Source organism: Physeter macrocephalus, chromosome 10 (genome assembly GCF_002837175.3).
Source record: "Physeter macrocephalus isolate SW-GA chromosome 10, ASM283717v5, whole genome shotgun sequence".
Classification (NCBI taxonomy): domain Eukaryota; kingdom Metazoa; phylum Chordata; class Mammalia; order Artiodactyla; family Physeteridae; genus Physeter; species Physeter macrocephalus.
Genome location: NC_041223.1, coordinates 49,662,913 through 49,683,117, shown reverse-complemented (window position 1 = coordinate 49,683,117; position 20,205 = coordinate 49,662,913). Strand labels below are relative to the sequence as shown.

The window sequence follows — 20,205 nt, the reverse complement described above, 5'->3', positions numbered from 1 at the left end:
ATCCCACTCCTGGACATACATCTGGAGAAAACTCTACTTCAAAAAGATACATGCACCCCAATGTTCACAGCAGCACATTCAGAATAGCCAAGACAATGGAAGCCACCTAAGTGTCAATCGACAGATGAATGGAGAAAGAAGATGTGGGATATATATATATATATATATATATGTATATATACACACACACACACTGGTGGGAATGTAGATTGGTGCAGCCACTATGGAGAACAGTATGGAGGTGGTTTAAAATACTAAAAATAGAGCTACCATGTGATTCTGCAATCCCACTCCTGGACATACATCTGGAGAAAACTCTACTTCAAAAAGATACATGCACCCCAATGTTCACAGCAGCACATTCAGAATAGCCAAGACAATGGAAGCCACCTAAGTGTCAATCGACAGATGAATGGAGAAAGAAGATGTGGGATATATATATATATATATATATATATTACTCAGCCATAAAAAAGAATGAAATAATGCCATTTGCAGCACCATGGATGGACTAAGTCAGACAGAGAAAGACAAATATCATATAATATCACTTACATGTGGAATCTAAAATATGATACAAATGGGGACTTCCCTGGTGGTCCAGTGGGTAAGACGCCATACTCCAAATGCAGGGGGCCCAGGTTTGATCCCTGGTCAGGGAGCTAGATCCTGCATGCCATAACTAAGAAGTCTGCATGCCACAACTAAGACCCCCCCATGCAGAAATAAACAAATAAATATTTTAAAAAATATGATATGAATGAATTTATTTACAAAACAGAAAGACTCACAGACATAGAAAACAAACTTATGGTACCAAAGGGGACAGTGGGGGGGAGGGGAGATAAATTAGGAATTTGGGATTAACATATACACACTACTTTATGTAAAACAGATAAACAATAAGGGCCTACTGTATAGCACAGGGAACTCTATTCAATATAATAATCTATAATGGAAAAGAATCTGAAAAAGAATATATATATAAAAAACTGAATCACTTTGCTATACACCTGAAACTAACAAAACATTGTAAATTAACTATACTTTTTAAAAAAGGTTAAAATGTAAAAAGAAGGGGAAAAAAAGACCAAAAAGAAAACCACACTGCCATCTTACTCATTTTCTTTGAGAAATGGAACAGAATATCAGTGACTGCTTCTGACACTCATTCATTCATTACTATTTAACTCCTTCGATCTAATCAGACCTAGAAGCCATTCCTTGTCTTCAAGCTGACTCTATATTTGTTGCTCCGACCCATAAGAGTTTAACTCTCAAAGGGCATTCTTTTTTCCTCAAGTTCTGAGATAAGGAGGCACTTCTATTTTGCCCCATTTATGACCCACATATTACTACTGTATACATAGACAGATGACTTCTAAGTTAGGTTTATGAGGAGAGCGCAAATATATGAGATGATGGATGTTAACTAAATCTGTTGTGGTGATCATTTCATAATATATGTAAATCAAACCATTATGCTGTACATCGAAAATTCATACCGTGGTGTATATCAATTATATCTTGTTAGTAATAGAAAAAAATAAGGTTACGTTTAATCTTTTTAAATGTACCAAAATTTTATTTTGCTTGGAATATAAAGTTTACACACTATTTAAAAGAGATTTCAAAGAAGTCAATTTAGTTTATTAGGTATTTTTTATTATGAATAATAGTAAGAAATAATTTCTGATTAAAGAACAATGATAATGACCAAAGGAAGTTATTAAAGAAACTGAAATAACTAAAAAGTTACCTCTTTTTGGCACAATGTTCTTCAATATTGCTGTCCCATCTCTGAGACATTACTAAACTAAGCTCCATTTCTTCTTTTTCAATCTGTGGTTCATTTTCTTCATCATCACTATTTTGAGGATTTTTACTGTTTCCAAAGGAACGACATGATGATGGCATCCTATTTCTTCCCCCCTGATATCCATCATTTTCCAAACCAGCAAGAAGATGTACCAGAGCCTCATCAGGACTACTGTCCACTATAAAACAAGTGAAGCATCACCAACAGACAACTTAAATTTTCTAAATAATTCAATAATTGAGATCAATTACATATAAAACAACAAGAATCACAGATGCTGGCACATGCTGAAAGGATACAGCTGGTACAAAGATTTATGTATTGATGTAGTTCTTCCATTAAAGTGTAATCTTTGGACCACCTGCATTACAAATGATTTTGTGTCCTTAAAAAGAAAATTCCCAGACACCATCTCACACCTACTGAATTAGAATTTCTGAGGTAGGGCCCAGGAATTTGCATGTTAACAAGCTGCTCAATCTCTTACTGCACAATCAAGGTTGAGGAGCACTAAACCAAATATAATCACAAGTGATCAAACTAAACATAAAATATACAATAAATATATGAATTAATGCTAAGGAAGTGCCTTAAAAATGATAATGTGAACACCTTATTCCTCTCTTAAGCTGTATTTAGCTCACAGGACAGTCAAACAAAACCTGTAGCTGAAAAACACGAGAGAACTTTAAAAGTGATTAATAACATTACTTAAAAACCTTGAAGACCACCACTGAAGTATCACCATCATATGCACTAGGGTTGCTAAAATCAAAGACAGATAATAACAAGTGTTGACAAGGATGTGAAGAAATTGGAGCCCTCATACACTGCTGGTCTAATTGTACAATGGTGCAGTTGCTTTGGGGAAAAAAAGTTTGGCAGTTCCTCAAAAGGTTAAACACAGAGTTACCAGAGGACCCAGTAATTCCATTCCTAGGTATGTATCCAAGAGAAGTGAAAACATATGTCCACACGAAAACCTATACATGAATAATCATAGCAGCATTACCCCAATGGCCAAAAAAGTGGAAACAACCCAAATATCCATCAAATGAAAGATGGAAAAATGAAATATGGTATATATCCATACGATGCAACATTATTCAATAGTAAAAAGGAATGCAATACTGATATATACCTCAACATGAATGAATCTTGAAAACATTATGCTAAGTGAAAGAATACAGAAACAAAAGGTTATATGATTCTGTTTATATGAAATGCCGAAAATAGGTAAATCCAACAAAAGAGAAAATAGATTAGAGGTTGCCAGAGGCTGAGAGGAAGGAAAAATGGGAAGTGACTACTAATGGGTATTGGGCTTCTTTTTAGGGTGATAAAAATGTCCTGGAAAAAAAAAAAAAAGTCCTGTAATTAGATAGTGGAAATCATTGCATGAATACCACTGAACTGTACATGTTAGAAGGTGAGTTTTACAATATGTGAATTATATCCCAATAAAAGCTATTAGTTAAAAAAAAGATCATAAAGATGGAGGTTTGTTCTAATCTAGTATGCTACCTTTTTCTCGGTAAAATGAGATAATATATTCCCCATTTACTAAACTATTAAGTTTCAGGTTTTCTTGTTGACATTAAACAAACTGGTTCAATCATGTAACCAACTGTAAGGCTACTAACTGTAAGGCAAAATTGAAGATATTTGCTTATAAGAGCCATTTTGGCAAAAATCCATTTCTTACACCTAGAATTGCAGTTAATTTTTCCTGCCTCATACTTTAAAAATGGTTAATATTGGCAAACGATTTACAGATATTTGACTCTCAGATCTCTAACACTGAGACTGCATTTTTTGTAACCTTATGCAAGGTGGAATTATATCAGCTGGTGATACATTATATTTGCCTAATATAATGAAATAAGGATATGTCTCTCCTCTTTTTCAATTTCTTTGTTTTTTTATAACTAAAATATAATTTAGGTATATACATATTTATTTACTCAGACAGAGAAATAAAACATTTTAGATTATAAACTTCAAATTAATTTTTAAATGTGGTCTTTGGATCATTTCTTTCTACGTATGTCATGTCATTCATTTAAAAAAGAAAAAAGCTACCTACCTCCATAGAAAATGTTCTTGAAATATGACTGTGTACAATAATTTTGTTACTGTCCCTAGTCATTCAATTAATCTTCCACTCAAATGAAAATGTAAATAACAGAGAGAAGACACTGTAGAGAGGTAGGATAACATTTGATGCTATACCTCATTTGATACAGTAAGAATGGAAAAACAGAAAGTGAGCAAGAAGCATAAAATCACTATACCAAGCAAAGCAAAGGCATGAAGTTCAATAACTCACTTTTTGCAATGAAAATTTAAATAAATTTCTGAAAAATGTCAGTAATTTAGACTAAATTATTGAAATGAAATCTAGCAAATGGTTTATCATATTAATGAAAATGCATTTATGGAGATGCAAAGATACTCAGAAATAACTGTCATGTTCTACATGCTAGTCAAAAATTAACAGCTCGAAAGGAATTGTCCAGGGAAATTCCTGATACTTACCAAGAAAGAATCAATTATGGTATTTTATTAATGTTAACTTTGGAGAATTGTAATTCAAAATAAGCATATTTCCCCTTAAAGCAATATGGTTTTCTTCCAAAGTTAAAAAAAAAAAAAAGGGAGAATTATTTTCTTTCACAACTATTTTCAGAAAAAGCTGTGCAGAAAACAAAAAAGAAGCTACTACATCTCGTAATGCAAGATTTCATTTTTATACTGAGTAAGAATTTATCAAACATGCAATATTAACCTCTTCAAATCAAAGAAAAAAATACCACCTGACATACGCACTTTTGTTGATATAAGGCACTGAAAATTTATGGCACAATTGTTACTTACAGAAAGCTGGTGACTCACTCAGTCTTTGGGTCAAAGGCTGAAAAGTCTGACTGTTTTCCATGAGGTTCAAAATTGCTTCTTCATTAATAAGAGCTTCCTCCACCTTGTGTCTAATATGACCTTAAGAGTACAAAGAATACAAAAACATTAAAGTAAATGACCTAAATCTGAAATTTACTGTTTAGAATTTGTGTAAATTAGGAAACATTACAATGTAAACCCATTTAAAATTTTGAAGTGTTACTGACATATGCTAAATAAAACCATAATAAAACTTAATGAAAGCCACAGGAATATCTAACCAGTCACACACAGAAATTAAAAAAACAAAAACAAAAAACCCTGAAACTGTGAATCACTAAATATTTACAATCTCTTTAGCCTCTAAATCCTACCTAGTATGTACAGTTATATTACTCTGATAAAAATCAATGTACATTAAAATTTGTAAAACGAGTTCTTAGAGGGAAGTTCATAGTGATACAGGCCTTCTTTAAGAAAAAAGAAAAAGCTCAAATAAACAATCTAACACATCACCTAGAATAATTAGCAAAAGAACAAACAAAACCTAAAGTCAGCAGAAGGAAGGAGATAATAAAGATCAGAGAGGAAATAAATAAAATAGAGATTTAAAAAAATAGAAAAAAATCAATAAAACCAAGAGCTGATCTTTTGAAAGCGTAAACAAAATTGACAAACCTCTGGCCAGGCTTACCAAGAAAAAAGAGAGAAGACCCAAATAAACAAAATAAGAAATCAAAGAGGAGAAATCACAACTGATACTGCAGAAATACAAAAAACCATAAGACAGTACTATGAACAATTATAAAACCTAGAAGAAATGGACAACCTTCTAGAAACATACAGCCCTTCAAATCTGAAACAAGAAGAAACAGATAACTTGAACAGATCATCTGATCACTAGAAGTGAAACAGAATCTGTAATAAAAAAACTCCCTGCAAACAAAAGTCCAGAACCAGATGTTCACAGGTGAATTCTACCAAACGCACAAAGAACATATACCAATCCTTCTCAAACTCTTCCAAAAGATTAAAGAGGAAGGAATACTCCCAAAGACAATCTCTGAAACCACCATCACCCTGATACCAAAACTAGACAAAGACACTACCCAAAAAAGAAAATTACAGGCCAGTATCTTTGATGAATATAGATGCAAAAATTCTCAATAAAATATTAACAAACTGCATCCAACAACACGTAAAAAGATCATACACCATCCAAATTGGATTCATCCCAAGGTCAAAAGGATGGTTCAACATATGCAAATCAATCAATGTGATATACCACATCAACAAAAGAAAAGACAAAAATCACATAATCATTTCAATAGATGCAGAAAAAGTCTGATAAAATTCAACATCCATTCATGATAAAAACCCTTACAAAAGTGGGTATAGAGGGAACATACCTCAACATAACAAAAGCTATTTATGACAAACCCACAGCCAATATAATACTCAATGATGAAAAGCTGAAAGCCTTCCTGCTAAAATATGGAACAAGACAAGGATGCCCACTCTCAACATTTCTATTCAACATAGTATTGGAAGCCCTAGCAACAGCAATCTTACAAGAAAAAGAAATAAAAGGTATTCAAATTCATAGGGAAGAGGTAAAATTGTCATTATATGCAGGTGACATGATAGTATATGTAGAAAACCCTAAAGACTCCACACAAAAACTACTAGAACTGATAAATGAATACAAGGTAGCAGGATACAAGATTAACATACAGAAATTGGTTGCATTTCTTTACACTAACAATGAAATACCAGAAAGGGAATGTAAAACAAACAATCCCTTTTAAAATCACATCAAAAAAAATTAAAATACTTAGGAATAAACATCACCAAGGAGGTTAAAGACTTATATGCTGAGAACTATTGATACAAAACATTAATAAAGGAGACTGAAGATGATTTAAAGAAATGGAAAGATATCCCATGCTCCTGGATTGGAAAAATTAATATTGTTAAAATGGCTATACTACCCAAAGCAATATACATATTTAAGGCAATACCCATCAAAACACCCATGACATTTTTCACAGAACTAGAATAAATATTTCTAAAATTTATATGGAATCATAAGAGACCCAGAATTGCCAAAACAATCCTGAGGAAAAAGAACAAAGCAGGAGGCATAACCCTTCCAGACTTCTGACAATATTACAAAATTACAGTAATCAAAACAGCATAGGGGCTTCCCTGTGGCGCAGTGGTTGAGAATCTGCCTGCCAATGCAGGGGACACGGGTTCGAGCCCTGGTCTGGGAAGATCCCACATGCTGCGGAGCACCTGGGCCCGTGAGCCACAACTACTGAGCCTGCGCGTCTGGAGCCTGTGCTCCGCAACGAGAGGCTGCGATAGTGAGAGGCCCGCACACTGCGATGAAGAGTGGCCCCCGCTCGCCACAACTACAGAAAGCCCTCGCACAGAAATGAAGACCCAACACAGCCAAATAAATTTATTAAAAAAAAGAAAAAAAGCATAGTACTGGCACAAAAACAGACATATAGATCAATGGAAAAGAATAGAGAGCCCAGAAATAAACCCACACATGTACTGACAATTAATCTTCAACAAAGGAGGTAAGAATATACAATGGGGAAAAGATAGTCTCTTCAGCAAGTGGTGTTGGAAAAGTTGGACAGCTGCAAGTAAATCAATGAAACTAGAAAACACCCTCATACCATGCACAAAAATAAACTCAAAATGGCTTAAAGACTTAAATATAAGAGAAGACATCATAAAACTCCTAGAAGAGAAGATAGGTAAAACATTCTCTGACATAAATTGTACCAGTTTTCTTAGGACAGCCTCCCAAGGCAACAGAAATAAAAACAAAAATAAACAAATGGGTCCTAATCAAATGTATAAGCTTTTGCACAGCAAAGGAAACCATAAACAAACCCACAGAATGGGAGAAAATATTTGCAAATCATGCGACCGACAAGGGCTTAATTTCCAAAATATACAAACAGCTCCTACAATTCAATAACAAAAAAACAAACATCCCAATTGAAAAAATGGGCAGAAGACCTAAACAGACAATTCTCCAAAGAATACATATAGATGGCCATTAGGCACATGAAAGATGCTCATCATTGCTAATTATTAGAGAAATGCAAATCAAAACTACAATGAGGTATAACCTCACACCAGTGAGAATGGCCATCATTAATAAGACTACAAATAACAAATGCTGGAGAGGGTGCGTAGAAAAGGGAACCCTCTGACACTGTTGGTGGGAATGTTAAGTTGGTACAGCCACTATAGAAAACAGTATGAAGGTCCTTAAAAAACCAAAAACAGAGCTGCCCTATGATCCAGCAATGCCATTCTTGGGCACATACCCAGACAAAACTATAATTCAAAAAGATACCTGCACCCCTATGTTCATAGAAGCACTATTCACAACAGACAAGACATGGAAACAACCTAAATGTCCAATGATAGATGAATGGATAAAGAAGATGTGGTATATTTATACAATGGAATATTACTCAGCCATTAAAAAGAATGAAATAAGGCTATTTTCAGCAACATGGATGAAGAGATTATCATACTGAGCAAAGTAAGTCATAAAGAGAAAGACAAATACCATATGTTATCACTTATATGTGGAATCTAAAATATGACACAAATGAACTTCCCTACGAAACAGAAACAGATTCACAGAGACTTGTGGTTGCCAAAGGGGAGGGGAGTGGAGAAGGGAAGGATTGAGAGTTTGGGATTAGCAGATGCAAACTATTATATACAGATAGGATAGATAAACAACAAGGTCCAACTATATGGAACAGGGAACTATATTCAATATACTGTAGTAAAACATAATGGAAAAGAATATGATAAAGAATATATATATGTATAATGGAGTCACTTTGCTGTACAGCAGAAATTGTACACAACAGTGAATCAACGATACTTCAAAAAAAATTTTTTTAAATAAAAATTTCACCACTTACAAAAAATAAAATAAAATTTATAAAACGAACAGAAAAGACAAGTTGTCCGATTTGAATAATAAAATTCTCTACAGTTTAAAAATTTCAAATAATTCATTTTATATTAACTTTACATTTCTCAATATCCTTTTTTTTTAACATCTTTATTGGAGTATAACTGTTTTACAATAGTGTGTTAGTTTCTCCTTTACAACAAAGTGAATCAGTTATACATATACATATGTTCCCATATCTCTTCCCTCTTGCGTCTCCCTCAAAAAAAATGAGGGACTTCTCTGGTAGCGCACTGGTTAAGAATCCGCCTGCCAATGCGGGGGACACAGGTTCGAGCCCTGGTCCGGGAAGATCCCACATGCCACAGATCAACTAGGCCTGAGTGCCACAACTACTGAGCCTGCGCGCCTAGAGCCCGTGCCCCGCAATAAGAGAAGCGACCACAATGAGAAGCCTGCGCACCACAACGAAGAGTAGCCCCCGCTTGACACAACTAGAGAAAGCCCGCATGCAGCAACAAAGACCCAATGCAGCTAAAAATAAATTAATTAATTTAAATTCCCATATCTCTTCCCTCTTGCGTCTCCCTCCCTCCCACCCTCCCTCTCAATATCTTTTGATTCATGATTTAAAAATATAAGTCTTTTGCCATGTGATTTTTATAGAAGGTCTAATGTACAGAGGGATTAAATAATTTTTAGAAGATAAAATGAATCTCATAATCTAATTAAAGGGAGTGGGAGAATAAAAAGCACATAATAGTAGGGGGAAAAAAAGACTATATAGGACTTCCCTGGTGGCGCAGTGGTGAAGAATCCGTCTGCCAACGCAGAGGAGATGGGTTTGAGCCCTGGTCTGGGAAGATCCCACGTGCCGCGGAGCAACTAAGCCCACGCGCCACAACTACTGAGCTGTGCTCTAGAGCTCACAAGCCACAACTACTGAGCCCACGTGCCCAAAACTACTGAAGCCCGCGCGCCTAGAGCCCGTGCTCCGCAATAAGAGAAGCGACCACAATGAGAAGCCTGCGCACCACAACGAAGAGTAGCCCCCGCTTGACACAACTAGAGAAAGCCCGCGTGCAGCAACAAAGACCCAATGCAGCTAAAAATAAATAAATTAATTTAAAATAAAACCCAATAATCTTAAAAAAAAAAAGACTATATAGCAAAATATGGCAAGCAGTCATAAGAAAGCTAATTGGAAACAGTTCTATTTCCCTGCTTCTGATATTCAGACTTAAAACTAAGTGTTTTTCAAGTTTTTAAAAGAGAGAAGCTTCAGGAAGAAATATTTTTAACACATCCTAGAAATATTTTAACACACATAGCTAGCCTAATAGTGTTTAGTCAAAATGAAAGAACAGAAAAACCACGAAACAACAAAAAAAATGAGATCAGTGAAAACCAAAGTTGGTTCTCAAACTAATAACAAAATAGACATATGTATAACTGATACACTTTGCTGTACACCTGAAACTAACATAACACTGTAAATCAAATATACTCCAATAAAAATTTTTTAAAAAAGAAAAAAAAATAGAGAATATTGGCAAGAATGATCACAACAAAATAGAAGGCATAAACAATGTTAGAAATACAAGCGGAAGTGCCAAAGGTAAAAGAGGCACGTTAAAGTAATACTATGAACAACTTTATACCAAAAATATGGAAAAATCAGATTAAATGGATAATTTCTTAGGAAAAATATGATATAAACTCTGATTCAAACAGAAACAGAAAACTTGAGTAGACCTGTAACAATTAAGGAAGTTGAATTAATAGCTTAAAATCCACTCCCTTGGGGCTTCCCTGGTGGCACAGTGGTTGCGCGTCTGCCTGCCGATGCAGGGGACACGTGTTCGTGCCCCGGTCCAGGAAGATCCCACATGCCGCGGAGGTCGGGGAGGATCCCAGGTGCCGCGGGGCGGCGGGGCCCGTGAGCCGTGGCCGCTGAGCCTGCGCGTCCGGAGCCGGTGCCCCGCAACGGGAGAGGCCACGACAGTGAGAGGCCCGTGTACCGCAAAAAAAAAAAAAAAAAAAATCCACTCCCTTTACTTCCCACCCCCCCACCCCTGCCACATAAAATCAACCCACAAAAATCTATATAGGTCTGGATGGTTTTACAGATGAGATCTATCAAATCTCTAAGATATAGATTATATCAATCTAATAAAAATTCTTGAAAGGAGAGTTGAAAAATATGAAAAGCTCCACAACGCATTTAATGGGGGCAAAGTATGGATCTTTCTCAATTACTGAAAAAAAAAAAAAAAAGTTAAAATTCTGAAAAAAAAATATTACCAAAGTAGATACAGCAACATTTAAAAAAACACACATTATGACAACGAAGGATTTATTTCAGGAGTGCAAGGATAGTTTAACATTAGATACATTAACATTATTAATGTAACTCCATATTAACAGAGTAAAAGAAAAACTGATTATGTCAATATTTTCAGAAAAAAAAATTTGGTAAAATTTAATATCCATTCATGATTTAAAAAAAACCCAAACTTCTTAACAAGCAAGAAACAGAAGAGATAATAAACTGATTAAAGTTTATCTACCAATATCCTGTAGTAAATTTCATACTTAATGATGAAATATAAAAGCATTCACTTTAAAGCCAGGAAAAACGTTTTTTTCATATCTACTTAATATTATCGTTAAGTTCTTAAGCACTGCATTAAAACATTAAAAAAGAAAAAGTATAAGGATGGGAAGGGAAGTAATACATTATTTTCTGACGATGACTCTATACACAGAAAATCCAATCAAAAAGACATAAAGGCTATTAGCACTAATAAAAGTTGCTGGATATAAGACTGACACACAAGGTCAGTGAAGTTCCTAATACCAGCAATTAGAAGATGTAATTTTTGAAAGCTAAACTTAAAACTGCAACATTTATAAGGCACCTGGAACACATCTAATAAAAGATATAAAATAACTTTACCAGAAAAATTGCAGAACTTTATTGAAAGACATGAAAGAAGACCAAATAAACTGAGAAATATATCATGTGCATAAATGAGCTAATTTGGTATATAGAAAAATTTTAAATGTTTCTAAATTGGTCTATAAATTCAATAAATTTCCAATAAAATCTCAACGGGTTCTTCCCAGAAACAAAACAATCTGACCTTAAAATTAACATGGGAAAGCTTTTTTTAAAGATCAAGAGGTAAATACGACAATTTTGTAGATGGCTAGTGGGAAGCCGCTGCATAGCACAGGGAGATCATCTTGGTGCTTTGTGACGACCTAGAGGGGTGGAATAGGGAGGGTGGGAGGGAGGCTTAAGAGGGAGGGGTTATGGGGATGTATGTATACATATAACTGATTCACTTTGTTGTACAGCAGAAACTAACACAACATGGTAAAGCAATTATACTCCAATAAAGATGTATTAAAAGAGTAAATAAGATAATTTTGAAGCTAAATAGGGAAGATCTGCTCCTGATATATATCATTACCTAAAAGCAACAGTAATTACAACAGTATGATATTAACATGGGAGAACACAACCGAGGTTGGGGAATTCGGTGGAAAAAAAAACTTTTCAATAAATATGTTGGAACCACTAGCTCTTTATATCTAGAAAAATAAATAACAATAAGATCCTTACTATATATACAAGTAAAATGTCAGATGAACTGAAGACCTATATGTGAAAAACCAATCTGTAAGCACACATAAACCTTAAGGATGAAAACTTTCATTACATCCGGATAGGGAAGGAATTGTAAACCAGGTACAAAAACCAACCAGTAAAGGAAAAAAACTGTTACATTTAAGGTTAAAATTGAAGACACGTAAAACACTTTAAAAAAAAAAAAACAAAAGGGAAGAAAATTTTTAAAAAAGCTAAAAAAAATTTTGTGGAGACTTTAAAGTGTAATTCTAGATGAGGAGAAAATATCTCTACAATAAATATAACTGACAAAGGCTTGATATCCAGAAAATGAGGAATTCCTACAAATTAGTAAGAAAAAGAGTACAGATCCAATAGAAAATGAGCAAAGAACATGAATAAGCAATTCTCAGATAGAGATCCAAATGCTCAAACTTATTAGTAATCAGGAAATGAAGATTAAACTAAGGAGATTTAGATTTCAAAGAATGAGAATGGCAAAAAATTTTTACATCTTATACTATCAAATATTGTTGAGGATGTAGGGAGGTATAAGCTCTAACACATCGTGGGAATATAAACTTAGGTACATTTTATAGAGCAACTTTGAAATACTGGCTTTACTACCAAATGTGATAGTTTTATTGTTAACATACCTCAAAATCTGAAAAATTAAGCCCTAAAATTGAGCTTATAAGGAAAATAAAAGGCTAAGACAAAACTTATGCAACTCTGTAATGAGAACACTAACAAAATCAATAATTGGTACCTGAGGAAATAAACGCTCAGTCAGGCAGGCAGCTCAGTGTGGCTGGAGGCTGTCACAGCAGATATTAAAAATGCACAGAAAATAACAGTATGGAAATTCTGGGTACATTTCGATTAGGATGGGGCTGGCAGATGCTAAGACAAAGCAAATGGAAGTAGAGCTCTGAGCCAGAAAGCTGCCATTAAAGTACTGAGGAGAGGGTGAAACCTGCCATGAGTCAGAGAGCACAATGCTAGGATGCAACTCTAGGGAAGGAGGAAGCCCTGGGTGGGTGTAGGTGCTCATTTCTAGCTGTTGTTTAATACAGTCAAAAGAGCCCCTGCTGCCAATGCAGCAGTGAAAAGAGGGCTTTTCCTTTCCTACTGAAGGCTGCAATTCTACTCCTCCTATTCTGGCTCCCCTTGCCTAGAAAAATTTTATGCGAAACGTGACTTCTAAGTAAAACTTTCATTATTCTCTTATTTACCAATCATGTATAAGCTAACTGTATTACAAAAACCCTGTTAGAATAGACGCTATCTAGGTAGAGTATAATACATACACGCTAGGACCTGGCAAATTACACTTCTGTATGTCTTCTGTAGAGAAACTCTTGCACATGGCCACAAGGTGACAGACGTAACACTGTTAACAGTGCAAAAGTGAAAACCATCTAATAGTTGTAGAGAATAGAAATACTTGTTTAGTCTTACAAAAGAATGCTAATCAGCAGCTAAAATGAATGACCTAGAAACATGTAAGAACAAGGATAGATTTCACAGTTATTACTGCTGACACAAAAGATACTCAACATCATTATTAATGAGGGATATGATGATTAAACCATAATGAGATGCCGTTTCACACATAGTAGGATGGCTATATAAAAAAAGACAGATAATAACAAGTGTTAGTGAGAACGTGGGGTTTCTGACACCCTCATATACTGCTGGTGGGAATGTAAAACAGTGAAGTCACTTTGGAAAACAGTTTGGCAATTTATTAAAAATTAAACACAAATTTATCAAACAATTCAGCAATTCTCTTCCTTGGTATCTACTCAAGAAAAATGAAAATATATACCCATACAAAGACATAAATGTTCAGAGCAGCATTATTCTTAAGGGCCAAAAAGTGAAAACAACTCAAATTTTCATCAACTGATGAATTAGTCAATAAAATATATCAGTAGAATGCAATACTACTAGGCAATAAAATGGAATGAAATACTGATAGAGATACTCCAATATGGATGAGCCTGAAAACATTATGCTAAGTGAAAGAAGCAAGGCACAAAAGATCACATTTTGTATGATTTCATTTGCATGACATATCCAGAAAAGGCAAATCTTGAGAAACAAGGAAGTAGATGAGTGGTTACTTGGGGTTGGAGGTGTGACTGCAAATGGACACAAAGAATCTTTTGAGGAGAAGGAACTATTCTAAAATTGAATTATGGAGATGTCAGTACAACTCTGTAAACTTACTATAAATCACTGAATTATACACTTAAAATGAGTGAATTTTATGTTATATAAATTATACCCCAATTAAGTTGTTAAAAAACATAATGTTGAATGAAAAAAGCAAGTTGCTTCATCTACGCCAAGTAGGACACCATTTATGTAAAATCTAAAACCTAAAATAATAGTATATGTTTTGGACATACATATATAAGAAAATACAAAATCATATATTGTAACAGTTTGTACCAACTTCAGAATAGTGCTTACCTCTAGAGATGAAGAAAAGGTAAAAGAATGGGAGAGAGGTCTTTGCTACATCAATGATGTTTACTTCTTAGGGAAAAAAATTAGCTAACTCAACCAAATACTAATAAATCAGTGCTAGATACACAGGATATCTGTTATGATATTTTCTGTACACTTGAAAGAAAACCTCACCTTTGCTCAACTCTGTGTCTTTGTGGACTTCTACCATATTAGCCGGTGTACAGTGAGGAATTTCAGGAGACAGAACCTCAGGGTGCAATGTTAATTCAGCAGAGAACTCCTGGGATCCATCGCTGTAGTCCACAGATCCTGATAATGTTCTGCTTAATTAAAACATATTCTTTGTAACAAACTATATATCAAAGTAATAAAATTATTTCTGAGATCTATAATAAATAACCACTTACACAGAGAAATCATTCTGTTTGAGAATTTCCTGAAGTCTCTTCTGAAATTTTTTTTCACTTTCTGTTGCTGGCACAAACCTGCGATCTTTGAATTTTAAAAGTGCATTAAAAAATGTAGATAGCAAATGAATGAAATATTTTCCTTTTTCCTAGAAGAGCTTTTAAAATGGTAGCAATTTCCTATCCTTGACACATATAACACCACCTAAAAGTAGTCCTATTATAAACCAAACAAAAGAGAAATGGTTGTTACTGAAGCTATGAAATTAAGCACTTAAAGTCACTCTGAGATTAAGTTCTATAACTTAAATCTAAAAGAGAAAAACATTATTTTCTACCTATAAATGTATCATACACATTGAACCTAGACATTTTCCCTTTATAAAATATTTCTATTTTAAAAGGCATTAAAGGCATTCAAAACTTATCAAAGGATTTTTAGTGTCCAAGAGATTATAATACAAATTTTAACTGGACTTCAGTACAGGCTTACTACTGTATTTCAAATACATTTGTCTTTTGAATTATGTCTTCTATTCTTTTACCTTTATTTAAAAATTTTTGTTGTATCCATGGCATTACTTAAGCCCCTTCAAATTCTTTTTGAATATAGCAAGGTTTAGCAAAAAATAAAATGAGTATTTTCTTCAGAGATGTACAAGGTAATCAAAGTCAGAATTTATATGACATACCCAGAAAATAACATGGGGGCAGAATTTCATGGGTGACATTTTCAAAGCGTAATGAATTAAACGAAGTGTTTCTAAGTTGGGATTCATGCTCTTCTGTAAGTATTCTATAGCTCATTTGGAAATACAAGAGGTTAAAACATACCACAGAATGAAAAAGAAGAAAAAGGTACTACCAGTGAAAACCAAGGCCAATGAAGATGTCAATTTCTCATGCGAAGAGAGACAATGAGTGACACTTTGGAGGTACAGAATTATGGTTCAGAGCAATGAGCATAGGGAAAATATATACAGAAAATTTAAAGGTAGTTTGAAAAGCAAAATCTAATGTCAACGTAAAAACTCAATGGCTTAAACTTTTCCATTAAAATATCCAGTTAAAAGAAAATCATTTACACCTTGTGATTCGGGTTGACTAATTTGAGAAGTTTCATTTTTGTTTCTTCGCCGTTGCTTTTCATCTTCCCATATGGCCTGTAGACCAGGGTTTCCACCAATTTGAGCTGTAATCATAATAATACTTCAATATTACAAGGGTCAAAGTGAAAAATACTTGCTTAAAAAAACGAAATCCATACTTAAAAAAATACTGTCTTCTAAGAAAAACAATTACCTACTCTGTGTAATAAAACAGACAAATTATCCCAATCTATATTTACTATATTACTCCTTTTTTAGTTTTCCTACTAGTTCCCAAAAACACAGCAAGTGAATAAGATTCAAACATTTGATGATAGCCAGCAGACCTAAAAGTCTCCTCCCTGGTATATAACCTGGAAATAAAAAAATTAAAAGGCAGAGCATAGTAAATTCTTTTATAATGGCTAATTTATTTAGTGTCACACTTACTTTAGGTTCACGTCTATGCAAACAAACTCATATGAATGAAAGCATAAATGAAAAAATAATGACTATCTCATCAGAGGTACAGAAAAAAATCTTCATCACATTTTACATCCTCCTTCTTTAAATAATTTCACTTCCCTAGTAATGTTTTCTTCCCTACTTTTTCCATCCTTTGGTCATGGATTTTTAAAAATAAAAACATATATTAAGAATAACTGTGTATATACCTTCAATGTCCAACCGATTTAAGATATCAGCAGCTACAGCATCCACTTCTAATTCACAAGTACTCTGTGGTTCAACACCTTCCAGTATTAAAGAGCTGTATTAAAGAAGTATCAAAAGACACAATAATTATGTAAGAGAAAATTTTCTTAAGAGTTTTATTACTTAACAATTTTTCATGTTTACGTGGTAACCAGAAAAGCCAGTGATATTATATTAATCCACAATTATTCATGACATAATTGATACTCTGTGTGTATATACAAAGAAATGAAAAACAGGAAGAGAAACACAAATTTGACAACTCCATTAAGATACTTTTGGAGTCTATTTTATATTTTGGTTCATTATATTTTATAGAAAAGGAATGTACAATGTTTCAGCATGTGGGTCACATCTAGGGCAGGATGCGACAAGATAACAGAGGGACAACAGAGGGGATGCATCAAAAACCATACACACATGCAATTATTTGCCCAGAGGCATCTATCTCAGCAATCATAGATGGTTTTTAAAAATGAGGAGGGAATATATATATAAAACAAGAGATGAGGGGAGGTGAACATACTGAAAAGTGGGCAAATGATACTGTTCTCCCTGCCCTCAACTACTGCTGAGCTGGGGAATGTTTAAAAATTTTCCATAACTATAGAATTGAGAAACCACACGAGTCCAATAGTGGGATCACAGCTAGGAAAAGAGGTGACACCATGAGGTCATTACTTTTTATGAGAACTACAGAGAACTATCCCCCACTAATGCTCTTTGACTCAAAAGCATTTTTGTTTTTCATCAGAGCCACATGAAAGATTTCAGATGACACCATATAAATGTCCCTGCTTGACAGAACAAACATAAGACAACTAGTATGGATCCCAGTTTATCCATTCCAAAATTCATATCTCCTACCAATAGGGACACCAAATGAAAAGGAGAGAACTTTTACTAGAAAGTGTGATAGAAGATTTCATTAATATTTGAAACATTTAAAAAAGTTTTACGAGAAACATTCACAAAACCTCATTTTCCATTGTCTATACCTAAGGAATGGGTGCTTGAATAGAAATTTTGATGGAATATTAGAGATTAATTTGTTAAACCACAGAACTTTTACTATTTATATATATGTATAGACACAACACACACATATATCTTTTTACCATTGATAGAGAGGGGACATATTAGTCAACCTATCACAATATATCCATCCCTTTAACTTTCAGAAAAATTCTCAATATAGCTTGTTTTCTTTACTCATATAATTTAACAACATCAGTTATGCCATGAATTAAAGTACCAGATAAAATAGTTTTTGGCCAACAGTTTTCTCCTTTATACTAAAAAGTTTCACACTTTTGGAAGCACTGTATTACACATTTCAAGGGTGAATTTTCCAGGAGTAGAATATTTGTGACAAAGGAGGGAAACAATAACATTAAAAAATGCAATCTCATAGTAGAAATTTACAACTATTTCTTGCCTACTTCAGACATTCAGTATAGGAGGAGTTCCTAGGGAAAGGAAATAGTTTTCAGAATTAAAAATTTGTTTCCAGTAAACAGAAAAAGTGTGAGTAAAAAAACTGAGTCAGCAAATACATGTAGACCATTCATTTTAGTCATGAAAGGTAGATAAGCAATACAATGGTATTTAGAAAGCCATGCCCCTCTGAACATTTCTGTTCATAGCTTAACAAAACAGACAATTACAGTCAGTAATTACAATCACTGAGATCAGACATCTACGATTTTAAAAATCTCTTCAGATCATTCTGATGGACAGCAAGGTTGAGATTACTGCAGTAGACTCAACTTTTGTGAATTCCACACTCTGGCAAATGACCTTGAAGGTCCATGATATGCGGTAATTTACAACGAGCTAGCAGGTAAGGTTGGTACAGCTGCTAACTCAGCACTCTTATCTCATTATGAGTTTGTTGCTCTCTATTTGTTATAGCCCTTGAAATAATGTTTGTGAAGGGATATAAAATACTTTTGGGTTAAAAAAAACCAAACAAATAAAGGTACCCAGAGGAAGGTGCTAGTACTGGGGATAAAAATGAGACTAATAAAATTTAAGAGCACTGATTTGGCAAAAATGTTTGACATTATGTTATCTGTATTTGATGAAATTATGGATTTTCATGTTTGACATAAGAATCCTAAAAACTTGGGAGAAAAATATACAGCTAGCCTACATTTATTATAAATTCTAATTCTGAATACCTTGTCTAGTTTCACTAGTTTGCCTTTTCTTATCTTTGCTCTTCAAAGTAATGATTCAAACTTTTCATTATAATACAGAGAGCTTCTCCAAACTAACTCATAAGCAGTGAAGCTTTACTATATATAGTCTTATGACCTAACCAGAAAGATGTTTGTTCAAAAAGGCTTCAAATAAAAATAAACCTGGACTTGAATTGATCATGCAAAAAACAGGTTACTCAATGTAGAACTTTGAAAACCACAGGATCTAGTGAGTAGGTAAAATCCTTGGGTTAAGTTGATTTGCTCCAATTTTAGAGAAATAGAGGAACTGTATCACAGGCATAAAAATGAGACAGTAAATAGTTTGTCAGTCACTTTGCTCTGGACTGATTAGAAATTGAATTTGATGTGGTAAATAATGCTCTCTCTAAAGTTGATACCACTTCAACACAATTATAAAAACAATTCTGCTGTATCTGAGAAGGAACCTAGAAGTACATATGTATGTGTACATATACAACTTTTACCAAAAAGTCCTGATACATGTTAACTGAATCTAGACGTAAAGCAAGTCACTGTCCATTTGAAGACTTTGAAGTCTCATTCTGGTATAACATTCCAGTCATAAAACAATGTATTTCAATCATTATTTAATGAGATTCTCTCTTAATTTTAGGTCTTAAAAAGCCCAAGTAAATCTATAATATGGAAATTCTGTAAAGAACATATTAAGATCTTAAACTATATAAATTAAGCTCTAAACAAATATTTTTGACAGTTTATCTTCAACTGATTAATAAATTCACATTTTCTTACCTTGAAATAAAAAATAAAGTCATTTAACTAAACACTTTCTACTTTGCACTTTACATTAAAAAATATCTGCTTAGGGCTTCCCTGGCGGCACAGTGGTTGAGAGTCCGCCTGCCGATGCAGGGGACATGGGTTCGTGCCCCGGTCTGGGAAGATCCCACATGCCGCGGAGTGGCTGGGCCCGTGAGCCATGGCCGCTGAGCCTGTGTGTCCGGAGCC

At 34.1% G+C, this 20,205-nt stretch overlaps 1 protein-coding gene across 2 annotated transcripts in view; it reads right to left on the bottom strand.

Moving 5' to 3' along the window:
• REV3L (REV3 like, DNA directed polymerase zeta catalytic subunit) overlaps nt 1-20,205 on the bottom strand; it is a 195,610-nt gene that overhangs the window by 95,204 nt on the left and 80,201 nt on the right. Inside the window, exons 6-11 of one of the 2 annotated variants that reach the window (XM_024115548.3) lie at nt 16,969-17,063; nt 16,294-16,398; nt 15,207-15,291; nt 14,971-15,119; nt 4,697-4,816; nt 1,760-1,997 (exon numbers count right to left, since the gene is read on the bottom strand). In XM_024115548.3, the coding sequence (XP_023971316.1) occupies nt 1,760-1,997; nt 4,697-4,816; nt 14,971-15,119; nt 15,207-15,291; nt 16,294-16,398; nt 16,969-17,063 (792 nt within the window). Of the gene's footprint in view, nt 1-1,759; nt 2,937-4,696; nt 4,817-14,970; nt 15,120-15,206; nt 15,292-16,293; nt 16,399-16,968; nt 17,064-20,205 lie in introns of those variants that run through there. The other variant, XM_024115550.3, reaches the window with a different exon arrangement.